At 43.9% G+C, this 15,313-nt stretch overlaps 1 protein-coding gene across 1 annotated transcript; it reads right to left on the bottom strand.

Moving 5' to 3' along the window:
• Window positions 1-14,117: 14,117 nt before the first annotated feature.
• LOC133001431 (uncharacterized) lies at window positions 14,118-15,233 on the bottom strand. The gene is made up of 2 exons (XM_061071005.1): window positions 14,368-15,233; window positions 14,118-14,148 (listed from the first exon to the last, which is right to left on the bottom strand). The coding sequence occupies exons 1-2, from the start codon at window positions 15,231-15,233 to the stop codon at window positions 14,118-14,120; spliced, it is 897 nt and encodes a 298-aa protein (XP_060926988.1).
• Between the last annotated feature and the right edge of the window lie 80 nt (window positions 15,234-15,313).

Genomic DNA, 15,313 nt, shown 5'->3' on the forward strand with positions numbered 1-15,313 from the left:
TCTCTTTGATCTGTGGTGAGATGGATCATCAAAGCACTTGAGAACTTCAGTAAGAAAAACCTTCAACAAACTGACATAGAAAAATGTAATTTCTTTTTCAAAAGCAAAACATTTTCAAAACCAGAAAATCTGTTTAGTCTTTAACACTTTGTTTTAACAACTGTTATATTATCCATTGTTTTAAAATCTTCATCTTTAAAGCTTTCAAATTAATGTACTGCAGTATAAAATAAAATATATCTCTCTGAGATGTATCGGAGAAGAAGTACGAAGTAGCATAAAGTGGAAATACTAAAGTAAAAGTACTTACATGTGGTGGAGCAGAAAGAAAAAATTTGAGTTTTACAGTATTTGTGAGATGGTGTAGTAAACTCTCCAGCCTACGGAACAGGAGTAATCATTTATATCTTGGGCTGCGTATATAGTTTGTTTGGTGTTGTAACGAAGAGAACTTCGTTCCCTGGAGCTGGAGATGGGGTGGGGGAATATTGCACCATACACTTTAATAATTGCACAGGCGTTGGTAAACAGTGCACTTTATTGGTATATTTTCACACTTAAAAAACAGTTAACCGTTATTGATTGGTGTTACATTTGTTGTCCTTTGTGGGTCTGTGCTGGTGGGTTCTGTGGTGGCCACATGCACCTGCAAAGAGAGGGACATGAGTTAAGGTGCAATAGTGTGTGTTTGTGTGTGTAATGTTACTCACCAGTTCTCTTGTCTCCAGGGTGTTCGGGTAAAAGGCCTCCCCAGCAAACACGCACCATATTTATAGTTCCGGGGCCATCCAAGTGGTGATTAGTGTGGGTGTGGGAGGATTGGGGTATGTGATTGTTGTGGGGTGTTGGAATTGGGGATGAGGGGGTGTTGGTAAGTGGATGTGTGTGTTTGTGGGTATGTAGAAGAATAATGGGGATAGTGATAAACAGGGGGGTGTTGTCAAGGGGAGAGCCTCGCGGCATGGGGAATGGTTTCTCCCTACTTAATTAGGCCCCTATATAAGGGGCCATTTTGTTATAGATATGAGAATGCGTAGAGGAGATAGGAGGTAAAATTTATAAATAAAGTTCTGTGTGTTTTGAGATACAATGAAAAGTGATGTAAGAAACCAGAGGAAATAAAAATTAAATAGAGGGACAATGAAAAAGTGATGAGAATGGAATAGAAGTCCCAGATCTTGGCGCACGATTCAGTAAATTGACGATTTAAACAACAGTTTGCAAATATTGCATTGCAACCTAAACTTTTTAGGGTGTGGTTTTAGATGAAGTGGTCAGCCTGCACTAGGAGAGTGAGGGACCTAACTGCCAAACACACCGTTGTTTAATCGGACCTAAAGATAGAGATTCAGGTTACAAGATTACAGTGGAATCTGGAGGCGGAGTGCCGGTTCTGACGGGAACAGGTGCTTATCGGGCCAGATACACTGTTGAATCGAGCCTGAAGCAAATACTAAGAAGGGATCCGTGAAAATAATGTCAAACTGAAGGCATGAGCGCTGTTATGACGAGACCAGACGCTTAATGAATTCAGACACAGCTTTTGGATCGACCCTTAGATTAGAGATAAAACAGCTGTGATAATTTTGTTATTCTGTAACAGAAGTGGGATTCGACGGGGCCGGGTCTGAATAACCAGATGCAACGTTTGATCAAGCTTAAAATTCGCCGTGCGACACAAGTAATCATATATGATAAGTCTGCCCCAGCATCAGTACTGACGGGACTGGAGCTGGGACACAGACTTTACCGTTGCCTGTGTCAAGCCTAAACATTTAAAGACGCCTAGATCATAAAATATTATTATATGTGAGTTGAGTGTTTTGTCCTAATAAAGTATTTTATGTAAAGAAGCTATACGTGACACAGCACTGAGGCTGAAACAAGGGAGTTTCCCTTTTTCCTGCTATCTCTCTCCCCCCCCCCTCCCCTCTTTCTGTGTATATAAATTTAAAAAACTTGGCTTGCTTATCTGGTTTATCATTCAGGACACAAAGACCTGAGAGGATTGAATCTGGCTTAGTTTTGTAAAAACAATTGGGTTGTGTATTTCACTTTTAGAAATCAGAGACTATTTAAGATTTCCAGAAACCGTAGAGGTTTAATTAAATGTGGGTTTGTCTGATTCAGAGGTAGAAGGGCAATTATTAATCGGTGCTGCCTGGAATCCCCAAAATACACACCATCTTTTCAATTGGACACAAATAACGGAAGGATGTTACGAATAAGGATTTGAAAGAGGAAATTACTTAAATAAAAATTATTATACTACTATTGATTATATAAAATAGAGAGGATGTGAAGTAACTAGTATGAATGGAAGTGTGTGGCTGTTGGACTGAGTGACTGGTAGAAAACGTTGGGGCGCGGCCCGTTGTATCTCAAAAGAGGGAGTGCGGTCTCTGCCCGAAATTTAAAAAAAAACGTGGCAGAGAGCACGCTTGGCTGTGAATGTTCGCCCTGTGCTTGTGTGCAGGGAGAACTCCCAGATGTGTGTGGGAGTAGGAGTGTTTGTGTGTGTAACGAGAGAAAAAAGAGGCAAGGTCGAACGAATGAGAGAGACAGAATAAAAAATAGGAATTTAGACTAGAAGTATGCGCTTGCCATCGGATGTATGTTGTTTGTATGGAACGGGAGGGGTAAATGTGTTTAGGACTTGCCAAAGAAAGATTAAGGATGTTGACTGAAGGTTTGAGAGATGTTAGTAAAGACAAGAAAGATAAAGTTATGTGTAGGAGGAAGAAAGATCTTTAGGAGTGAGATGAATCTGGCCAGTGATATCTTGCTCCTTTTAAAATATATATAATTAAAAAAGATAGTAATTGGCAGTGTTTTTTTCCTGTTTTCTTTTTCTTTAAAACGATTCACACTAAGGTGCACTTTCTGTCAATATTTTTTAGTATATCTAAGCCATTTGACCCGTACAAAGCTTCATCCTCAACCTTGGCTTTGTTGATAATGAATAAGTTCACAGTGTCTTTGTTTTGTATTATGGAGAACTAGGCTCTGATAAAGTGAGCACAGTGAAACTAAATAGTGGAGGTCAGTTTTGCTCTCCTCAGAACAGGGGTAAAGGTGAAATATTTCTGTCCCCTTTAGAATATCAATCTATGGTCCACCTTTTTTCTTCTTAGAGTATATTTTCCATAAAATTTATGTTGAAACAATTATCGATTATATCAACTGAATGAATTAAGATAATTGTGTCAAAGGAGGGAATATTGAGTGTGTTTTTTGATAAAAATGCTGTAATGCTGATTTTTATTACTAGCTTAAGTCATCCAATTGGAACTAGGAACGGATGAGAATTTCAACCTAAGCTTTAAACTTGTTTACGAGCTGCCGGGAATTAGCAAGATACAGAATTTAGATCTTTTGAATTGACATTTTTGCCATTTTATGTTTTTTTGTTGTTTTTTTGACTCAATACACCATCTGGGGTTAGATAAAAGAAATTACAAACTAGAGGCTTCAACCTGCCATCTGGTAGCTGGGGAAACTTAAAGAACATTAAAACTCGGGTTACAACTGTGTCGACATCATTGAATTTGATTGATAAATTGGTTAATTAATTCGTTTATATTTTACAAATATTCGTAAATATTTTTAATATTTTTAATCTTTTCAATCTTTTTAATATTTGTAATATTGTATTGATTTTTGTATTGTATTGTTTTGATCTGTTTTGTTATTGTTTTCAATTTTTTATTATTATTATTTTAATTTTAATTTTGATTCTAATTTTGAATTATTACTATTATTGTTTTATGTGGAATTATTATTTTATTTTATTTTTCCTCTCTCATCCACTAAGAAATTTATTTATTTTACAGTTATTTTACAACACCCCTGACATACCCATACGACAGACCCACCAAGATACACACATATTCATCAAGGAGTCACAGCGCTAGAAAAACAGTGAGTGGATAATAGGTGGATGAACTGGTATATTCTGAGTCTGAACCTTCTGCTTGAAATACTGATAAGTGTGCTGGTCCGGAGGTATTATTATTAACAGGCTAAAGAAAAATAAATAATAACCTGTCGAAAACAGTTTGTTTTATCCCGAAAGATGGCCGCCGCCCCTGTCCAGACCCCCACCACCATGATGCAGCTTCTCTCTCAGCTGGAAGACGCAGCCTGTGATGACGAACGTCAAGTCCAGAGTCTACGAGAGATGAGTATCGTTTTTCAGTCTCGTGCTGATAATACCCTTGAACTATTGGACCAGTGCAGAGCTTCTTTTGCAGCGGCCGAGGAGAGTAAAGACCAACTGAGACGCGAGGTGATGGATGGCAAGCGCCATCTCAACCAAGCTCAGAATGCAGCAGAAAGCCACAGGAGAGTGAGTATCGAGCTGCAACGCAACCTCAGCGAAGTGGAAAAATCACGACTGAATGTTCGGAGAGAACTCCAAGAGCTGCAGACTCGTCTGTCAGTGGAGGAGCTACAAGAGGAGGAGAAAGGGAAAGAGGTTTTCGTGCTCAAACAGAAGTTGAAGAAAGCTGAAGCAGACCGAGAATCTCTGAAAAAAGAGCTTTCCCTGATTCAAAAGCGCCTGATGGAGTCTGAGTCTTGCTGGCGATCATGCGAGAGAAAGCTACTGAAGGCCCAACGGAACGAAATGGCGCACGACATGAACTCCAACAAGAAAGACAAGCCCCTTAATCAGATGGCTGCTGTGTCAGGATTAAATTCAGAAATAGCTGAGGCAGAAGCGCAGGCTATGAGGATCGAAAGAGACAATCAACCCATGCCTCCATTTGGTCAACCCCCTCCATTCAGACCAAGAGGAGGGTACGGCCCTGGTCAGTATCGAGGTCAACCAAGAGGAACCTCCAATACCGGATGCTTCATATGCGGCCAGCTTGACCACTGGGCCCGAGACTGCCCTCATGAGGGACAAAGAGGACCACGAGCCCCTTACAGAGGACAAGGCCCCCAGAGCAGAGGCCCCCCAGGTCGAGGCAGAGGAAGAGGCATGCCTCCGCAGCCACACCAGAGGCCATTTTCAGCCTGGGATCATGGCAACGACTTTGACCAATGAAGTTGCCAATGTCCACAGCAGGTCCCGTCATGCCCCCCGAACCAGACCCCATAGTGACCTGTAAAATCAATGGAGAGCCCATCCCCCTCATGGTCGACACAGAATGCAGCAGTAAGAAGAATAAATTAAAATCCAGTTAAAGATCAGAGGTCAAAGACACTTTAACACATAGCCTGTTTCATCTTAATTGAAAAGCAGAAGCCAGAATACAAGCCCCGGTGTTTACACAGTTTATAGAATGTCATTTTTTTCACTAAACCTCAAAAGGTTTAGTGAAATTGTTGACGATCAAAAGAGGGTATGTATGTTTTGTTTAGATTATTTTGTTTGTTTTTAATTATAAGCTTATATAATCTACTTTAATCTCAATTACGCATCGCAGTGAATTAATCATTTTTATGTTTGGTTTCCTTTCAAACTCTGGAATTTGGAGGTACAGAAATTCCCAGTAAGTGGTCACACCGATTTGAACGGTGTGAAAAGAGGGTCTGTTAGGAATTTCAAACTTCTAACTATAGGTTGTGTCTGAAAGAACTCTTAACAATAAAGATAGAAGTAGTTTTAGCTATATATTAGGCAATCATACAAATGGTTTTAATAATAACCTTTCCTTCCTAGGGTTTAATCTACAAATTAAGAATTAATGTTTCACTAGTTCTCATTTCTATTAAAGCGTTATTCCCTCAGATTCATTAAACTCACATAGAGTTCCAAGAGCTGTCTGATAAGTCTCGAGGTTGGAGTCACAACGATGGTCAGTCTCACAGCTGTCCTGATAGGAGAGTCCAAGAGAGTTTGTTATGGCTCATATGCAGCAGCCGAGATGGCTGGAGCAAGACATTTTCTACTCAAGGCTAAATTACGAGACAACATCAGAGTGTCAGGGTAGATAGAGTTGCCCTAGCAACCGGCATAGTAGCTTAGGAGCATGACGGAGAGCTGCTGCTATGTCACTTCCTGGATTCGGTGACAAGAGGCGTGGGACTGCGGCTGGACCAATAAGGGAGATCCAAAGTGATTTGCGGTGACTCCCCTCCAAATATTCATAACCAATCACATCAAATCTACTGTTATAATTATACAGGACCCCTGCTGTTCGGGGCCATTTTCATCTTCCTACTGCTAACTTAATTAGCATGGGCTGTGATAATTGTCCATAGCTATGAATAACTCTTCATTGTATCTTTAAATAAAACATTTGATTGAACCAAAATCTTGGATCAGCTTCTCTCATATTATAGGATAAACCAACACGCCTTAACACTTCTCTCATATTATAGGATAAACCAACACGCCTTAACAAACGCGGAAGCAGCGTGTGACGTCATGGAAACACTGCGTGGAGCGCTGGAGGCCACAGACTGGGCTGCTCTGTACAAGCCACATGGTGAGGACATTGATGGCATGACTGACTGTGTCTCTGAGTACATTTGGTTCTGCATTGACAACACCATCCCCACTAAAGAGGTTCGCTGTTACCCAAATAACAAGCCGTGGGTAACCAGCAACCTGAAGGCCCTTCTGAACGAGAAGAAGAGGGCCTTTAGATCACGGGACAGTGCAGAGCTCAAACGTGTACAAAGGGAGCTCAAACGCAGCATCAGGGAGAGCAAGGACAACTTCAGGAGAAAACTGGAGCACAAACTGGAAGACAACAACACCAGGGACGTCTGGAGTGGGATGAAGGAGATCACCGGCTTCCCGAGGAGAGGTGGGGGAGCAGCGGGGGATGAGGGACGTGCGAACGAGCTGAACTCTTTCTTCAATAGGTTCAACTCCAGCCCCCCCACCCCCAGCGGACCCTCCACTGCCTCCTCTGCTTCTCCGAACAACAACCCCCCACCTCCCCCCATCACCCCCTGCCCCCCACCACCACCGTCACTACCTCCCCCCACCACCCCGCTGGCCTTCACCACAGACCTTCCCACACCTCCCACCCCCAGGACATCCTCACATCACCCACAGCCCCCCACCACCTCCTACAACACACACCTCTCTGCACCACCCTCATCCCCTCCACCCTCAAACCCACCACTGACATCCTCCACCCCCCAGTCTGGACTCCACTTCACAGCCAGCCAGGTGAGGAGAGAGCTGGAGAGGCTCAAACAGAGGAAATCTGCAGGACCTGATCGCATCAGCCCTCGTGTGCTGAAGGGATGCTCCACCCAGCTCTGTGGAGTTCTCCAGCACCTCTTCAACCTGAGCCTACACCTTCAGAGAGTGCCAGTGCTCTGGAAAACATCCTGCCTGGTCCCAGTGCCCAAAAAAGGACGTCCTGCTGCACTGGAGGACTACAGGCCGGTGGCACTGACCTCTCACATCATGAAGGTCATGGAGAGACTGGTCCTGGCACACCTCAGGCCGCTGGTGTTCCCATCACAAGACCCCCTGCAGTTTGCATATCAGCCCCATGTTGGGGTTGATGATGCACTCATCTACTTGCTGCAGAAGGCTTATTCCTCCCTGTACAGACCCAACACCTCAGTCCGGATCATGTTCTTCGACTTCTCCAGCGCCTTCAACACCATCCAGCCCAGACTGCTGAAGGCCAAACTGGAGGGCACGCAGGCTCCCCTCATCACTTGGGTCGATGACTATCTGACGGGCAGACCGCAGTTTGTGAGATTACAGAACTGTGTGTCTGGTCGTCTGATCAGTAACATCGGGGGCCCCCAGGGAACTGTAATGTCCCCCTTCCTCTTCACCACATACACTGCTGACTTTCAGCACTGCACTGAGTCGTGTCATCTACAGAAGTTCTCTGATGACACGGCCATTGTGGGGTGTGTTGAGGGCGGGGGGGAGGCTGAGTACAGGGACCTGGTTGACCGCTTTGTGAAGTGGTGTGGGGAGAACTGCATGCAGCTCAACGTGGCGAAGACGAGGGAGATGGTGGTGGACTTCAGGAGGAACAAGCCCCTGCCCTCTCCTGTCTGCATCGGTGGGACGGATGTGGAGGTGGTGTCGGCATACAAGTACCTGGGTGTCGCACTGGACAATAAACTGGACTGGTCCACCAACACACAGGCCGTCTACAAGAAGGGCCTGAGCTGGCTTTACTTCCTGAGGAGGCTCAGGTCCTTCCACGTCTGCAACAAGATGCTGCAGATGTTCTATCAGTCTGTTGTGGCGAGCACCATCTTCTTTGCTGTGGTGTCCTGGGGTGCGGGCATCAAGGCAAAGGACGCCAACAGACTGAGAAAACTCATCAGGAAAGCATAGTCTGTGGTTGGCTCTAAGCTTGTCACCCTGGAGGAGGTGGTGGAGGACAGGATGCTGGCAAAACTGCTGGCAATCATGGACCATCCCTCTCACCCCCTCTACAAAACCCTGGACAAGCTAAGGAGCAGCTTCAGCCACAGACTCATTCAACCCCGCTGCTCTAAGGAACGATACAGGAAATCGTTCCTCCCAACCGCAATAAGACTGTACAATTCATCTACCTCTGTCAGAGCCACCATCACAGAACTGCACTAAACCTGTCTCCTTGCACTGTGGACCTGTACAACACTCCGCTCCATATACACTTACTTCACATCATATGTGATATGTGTTCATATACACCATATTGATATTATATATCATTTTATACAATAATATTGTCTTTTGCACACTCTGTCTACATATTCTTAGACTCATAGTATATTATATTACCTATTGTATAGTCAAATACTTATATTCATATTCATATTCATACTTCTACTATCATACTCTCTGTATATTCTTGTTTACATAAGTCTATATACACATATTTATACATGTGTACATGTTATAATTACTATTATTATATCACCATTACTATTATTATTATATATACTGTTGCTGCCATTATTACCATATACTGCTTTTATATTGGTATAATTACTATCATATATAGATATATATTATGTTATATTATATACTATATATACTGTACTATTCTTATATACTGTCTAACAATACCATTACCATCATATCATCAGTACTTTTACCATCATCTTGCCAATGCACCTTATCTATCTATTTTATTGTATTTTATCTTGTGCTTCTGTTTTTTTATTCTTTCTATCTCAATATTTTTTAATTTTATTCTATTGTATTGTATTGTATTTTATTGTATTCAAATATACCGGCTGCTATGACAACTTAATTTCCCTTCGGGGATGAATAAAGTACTCTATCTATCTATCTATCTATCTATCTATCTATCTATCTATCTATCTATCTATCTATCTATCTATCTATCTATCTATCTATCTATCTATCTATCTATCTATCTATCTATCTATCTATCTATCTATCTATCTATCTATCTATCTATCTATCTATCTATCTATCTATCTATCTATCCATATATCTATCTACAGTAAGTACAGTAAGGGACGCAGGCCGTACAGCCCCAGTGTTGATCAATGGACAGCGCGAGATAGCACTACTTGACTCGGCATGCTTTCAAACAGTAGTTTTGTCCAGTTTGATCCCCAGAGAAAAATGGAGTCAAGATAAATCACGGATAAGCTGTATTCATGGAGATGAACATGTTTATTCTACAGCTGACGTTTATCTGACTGTGGGGGGGCAGACTTTCCTGTTGACTGTGGCATTAGCTCCAACATTGCCATATACAGTGATTCTAGGCAATGATGTACCCACACTCTATGACCTTATGACCCAGCCAATATGTAAACCTGATGGAAGCAGGGATGAAGGTCAGAGTTCAGTAGCCGATTTCAGTGAGTCACCGACCAATCCGGGCACATTGCCGGTAAAACCATGTAATGTCACCACCAGAGCACAGAGTGCAGGGGGCGTCCTCAGAGAGCTACCGTTCTTTGGGGTTGACTGGGAAGCAGGGCCAGTTAAACCTAAAAAATCAACAGCACAAAGAAGACAGGAGAAGCTAAAGGGTTCGTTTAGACAAGGAGCACAAAGCTCTCCTACACCCCCTGAACTGCTTGATTTTGAGTTTCCCCCAGATCTGAGCTCGCTACAAAAACAAGATGCTACATTGAAGCAGTGGTTTGGGAAGGTGACAGAGGTGGAGGGGGTTCAGCAAAATAACCCAAGCTGTTTAGATGATGCCACCTACATAGTAAAAGAGGGCCTTCTCTATCAGAAAACAGGAAAAACTGAGATTTTAGCACTGCCACAACAGTTCAGACAGAGAGTTATGGAGTTGGGCCAGGGATGTACACTCAAGTCTCTCAGTTCTGTGCTTCTTGTGAAATCTGCCAACTAACCTCTGCTAAAGGAGTGACACGTGCCCAATTACAGTCTTTGCCCATTATTGACACCCCTTTTGAGAGGATAGGCATGGACATTGTAGGCCCACTTGAGAAAAGTTCATCATGCCACCGTTACATTTTGGTTATTTGTGACTATGCCACACACTACCCTGAAGCCTTCCCTCTCAGGTCTTTCAAAGCTAGACAGGTAGCAGATTGCCTTTTACAGTTTTTTTCTAGAGTGGGCATCCCCAAGGAAATCCTAACAGACTGTGGGACAAATTTTTTGTCCAAACTGTTGCAACAGGTTTATCAACTGTTAGGAGTGAAGGGCATTAAGACCACCCCTTACCACCCCCAGACGGATGGGCTGGTGGAGCACTATAACCGGACAATGAAACACATGCTGCGCAAGTTTGTGTCTCACACAGGTTCTGATTGGAATTGCTGGCTGCCATACCTGCTGTTTGCCTACAGAGGTCCCACAGGCATCCACGGGTTTCTCCCCCTTTGAACTATTGTACGGCCGCCAGGTGAGAGGACCGCTGGACCTGCTGAGAGACTACTGGGAGAGGTCAGAGCCGGGAGGAGAAAATGTGGTAGCATATGTGGTAAAAATGAGGGAGCGACTGGAGGAGATGACAGCGCTTGCACATGACCACATGAAGTCAGCTCAACGAAGCCAGAAAGCGAGTCTTTCAACCAGGCCAAAAAGTACTGTTGCTGCTGCCAACCAGTGACTGCAAGTTGCTGACTAAGTGGCATGGACCATATGAAATCAGTAAACGTGTGGGTAAGGTCACATATGAACTGTTTATGCCCGACAGGATTAAAAATTACCAGACTTTTCATGTTAACCTGCTGAAGGAGTTCCAGGTGTGCCCGGAGCCTGTGCGCCAGCAGCTTTTGGTCCGTGTGGTGAAGGAGGAGGATGTTAGAGCTGGAAATAATAGAGGTTTCCTGCAGTGAGTGGTGCAGTCCCATTGTACTGGTTCCAAAGAAAGATGGTTCTCTCAGATTTTGTATTGATTTCAGATATCTGAATACAGTGTCCAACTGTGATCCATACCCAATGCCTCGGATTGATGATCTGCTGGAGAGAGATGGGAGAGCTCAGTACATCACCACACTGGATCTCAGCAAAGGCTACTGGCAGGTCGCCTTAGCACCAGATGCCAGGGAGATGACAGCTTTCAGAACACCATTTGGTATGTATCAATTCAAGGTCAAGCCATTTGGTCTCCAGGGGGCACCAGCCACATTTCAAAGGCTAATGGACCATGTTCTGAGAGATTTGTCTGACTTTACGGCTGCATATCTGGATGATATAGTTATTTTCAGCCAGACATGGGAGGAGCATATGGTTCACCTGCAACAGGTGCTGCGGAAAATAGAGGCAGCCGGCCTCACCATTAACCCTCGCAAGTGTGCTGTTGCCCAAACAGAAGTCGAGTACTTGGGTTACATCATTGGATTTGGACAGATTAAACCACAGCTGGGGAAAGTGGAGGCCATTCAATCCTTTCCGGTTCCCACCACCAAAAAGAAACTGAGGGGATTCCTCGGGTTGGTGGGCTGGTATCGTAAGTTAGTGCCTCAATTTGCTGATAGAGCTGTTGTGCTGACTGATCTAACCAAAGCCTCTGCTTCAAGCAAGGTTCATTGGACGGAGGAGTGTGACAGAGCTTTCAGGGACCTCAAGGAAGCCATCTGCACTCATCCAGTCCTCCACAGTCCTGACTTTGAGAAGCCGTTCATCCTGCAGACTGACGCTTCTGGAGTGGGCCTGGGAGCAGTGTTGCTGCAAGAGGTGGAAGGAGAAAGGAGACCTGTGGTGTTTCTAAGTCCAAAACTGCTGGACAGGGAGACAAGGTACTTGACAGTGGAAAAGGAGTGCTTGGCGATGAAGTGGGCCATCAACACCCTCAGATATTATCTGCTGGGACGGCACTTCTTCCTGGAAACTGATCATCGGGCTCTGCAGTGGCTGCATCGCATGAGGGATGCCAACATGCGCATCGCGGGATGGTACCTGGCCCTGCAGCCTTATGACTTCACGGTGAACTACAGGTCAGGGAAGACAAATGTGGTGGCAGACCGTTTGTCCAGAATGTCGGAGGATTGAGGTACTGTTCTCTGTGGGGAGAGGGAGGAGGAAATGTAACGAAGAGAACTTCGTTCCCTGGAGCTGGAGATGGGGTGGGGGAATATTGCACCATACACTTTAATAATTGCACAGGCGTTGGTAAACACTGCACTTTATTGGTATATTTGCACACTTAAAAAACAGTTAACCGTTATTGATTGGTGTTACATGTGTTATAGTTCCGGGGCCATCCAAGTGGTGATAAGTGTGGGTGTGGGAGGATTGGGGTATGTGATTGTTGTGGGGTGTTGGAATTGGGGATGAGGGGGTGTTGGTAAGTGGATGTGTGTGTTTGTGGGTATGTAGTAGAATGATGGGGATAGTGATAAACAGGGGGTAGTTGTCAAGGGGAGAGCCTCGCGGCATGGGGAATGGTTTCTCCCTACTTAATTAGGCCCCTATATAAGGGGCCATTTTGTTGTCAGACTGGGGTTGTGTTGCTGCATGAGGTGGAGGACCTGTGCCAGGTGCTGAGAGACACAATAAACTCGTCTTGACACACAACTATCCTGCCTTGGTTCTTCTTTTGCGGTACGGTCCAGCCGTGAGCGTGGTCATCCTAACAGGTGTATATATAAGTTTATCAATACACCTTATTACCCCCCCCCTGCGGACTCAGTCCCGGATGTTTTACACTGCAGCTGAACCCCCCCCCCCCGGTCAACAAGTGACGTACCAGGCTTTAAAATACCAACAGTCTGCGAATAGAGTGAATTCCTCTTTAATACTTTCAGTTAATATTTAGTAATAGTACTAGTAATAGTTATCATTACATGTTATAGTCCGGACATAACAATAAAGATTTGAAAGAACATATACATCTCAATAAAACTACATTTATATTATTTTTCAGGCTCTGCTAAACAAGTCAGGAACAGACTGGTTCTTTTATTTATTTTCTGTCTTTCATAAGGACGTCCTGGCCAAGAATAGCAGCAACACAGTTCCAACAGTAGAAGCAAATAACAAACAGATGAATGACATTAAAACTTTATCATAATAAACACTTGCACATTTGATCTTTTACCACAGTTGAAAATCAATCTGTAACTTGTTACATGTGTTAGGTGCCAAAAACCTGAAAGTTAAATTTCCTAATGCAGTCATTTCTTAATGTGATCACAGTCGAGGGCCACTCACGCCTCTTTGTGTTCAACTGACACTAAAACAAACAAACTGTCAACAACGCAACGAAGGTGTGAGGAAACTTTTTTTTTTTTCCAAAATCCATAAAATGTATTTGGTACATCATTGGTGAGACATCCATAGAGAAACGAGGGTTCATCACTCCCTCTAGTGGTTGAAGCTGAATTTGATCAGATGTTCATAAGGGGAAAAGAGAAGGTTTATGTCGAACATATTTGTTAAGAAACTGTTCAAGAGTTTAAAAAACATTATTGACGACCTTTACTTAATTTTTATATACATATGTTGTATTACAAATAACAATTACTCCATTATATACATGTTATTTGTGGAATAACATCTGTAATCTTTTCACTGTGATTTGACAACACATGAAACATGAAGGTGTTAAATACAGTTTATGGATGTGCTGAGTGCCTGATGAAACATTTCTTACATCTCCCATGAAACCCTGAACTGGTTCTCACTGCCACACCATGTTTTTAAATGCGTTTTTATTATGTTGGCATATATTTTAAACTTTATCAACTTTGACAGCCATCCACTTAGAAATGAAGCCAGGGGGCATTTAATGGGGCCGAGTCATCCAGGACACACGCCTTGTGGAGAGACTGGAAGAGAATGGGAAAATATTTTTTAAACAATTTCAAGTTTCAATGAATTATTGTCAGAAAAATAAACACTTAAGATATTTGTCTTGCTGTTTTATGGATTTAAAGGAAGATCTAATTTTTAATATTTTAAACACTTATAGGCATAAAGTATCATGAGCATCATGACACACATCTGCAGGCAGCTCCCTCACCAGCCTCTCTCACCTCCTCCTGCAGCAGGGCCTCCACACCTTGGTGAGCAGCGTGGCTCGGAGCGGTGCGCAGCCGCAGATATACAGGATGGGGGTGAGGGCAGCGTTCATTGTGGGTAAAATAGCCAGAGGGTTGGTGGCATCATTCTTAGAGGTGAAACACAACGAGCTATTGAAGATACAGAACATATAATAACATAAGGTGGGAAGTATTGTAACCAGAAAGAACATAACCACCACTAGTATGAGATACACCGAGGAGCGCTTGTTGTCCCTCTCCACGGAGGGGGGCTCCTTCTCCAGCTGGAACCTGGCTATGATGAACAGCCTGATGTTAAGTCCTATCATTATAGTCACTGTGAAGATGTTGCTCAGTAACAAGCCAAAGCCCCAGATCTGTCTGGCCACGTCGACTGAGACCAGGTTACTCACAGCCACGAGGAGGAAGCCACAGAGCCAGTACGCACAGATGACCACCACGGTTCTGTTACGCGTCATGCGGCGCGAGTATTGGAAAGGTGACGCCACAGCGTGGTACCTGTCGGCCTGCGCGGCCATGATGGCCGTGTAGGTCATAACTCCAAAAAGTGGCGACATTAAATATGTTCTCGTAGGGGAGTCGATGCCGTCCTTCACATCCAGGAGACCCCCATAGTAATAAGTAACGCCGATGCAGAGGTCACTGAAGCAGGTGCTCAGCATGTACATGAAGCGGTTCTCGCTGCGCAGAGCCCTGTTCAGCAGTATTGAGACAAACACAGACATGTTGAGGAAGATGATGCTGGAAGCTAAGGAAACACTGAAAAGAAACCACAACACATTACCAAAGCTGGTGAGAGGCAGAGCTAGAGACAGGCCCTGCAGGCTGCTGTTCCTCATCGGTGCAGAGAACACACATGTGAGCACAGAGTTCAGGTCTTCAGTGACGAGTGGCAGCAGCAGAGCCACCGAGACCTGAC

The sequence above is a fragment of the Limanda limanda genome, chromosome 5 (genome assembly GCF_963576545.1).
Source record: "Limanda limanda chromosome 5, fLimLim1.1, whole genome shotgun sequence".
Classification (NCBI taxonomy): domain Eukaryota; kingdom Metazoa; phylum Chordata; class Actinopteri; order Pleuronectiformes; family Pleuronectidae; genus Limanda; species Limanda limanda.

Coding starts and splice junctions, on each gene's coding strand:
- LOC133001431 (XM_061071005.1), bottom strand. CDS start 15,233: ATGAGGAACAGCAGCCTGCAGGGCCTGTCTCTAGCTCTGCCTCTCACC. Junction 14,149..14,367: donor AGGCCCTGCTGCAGGAGGAG/GTGAGAGAGGCT, acceptor TCTCTCCACAAG/GCGTGTGTCCTGGATGACTC.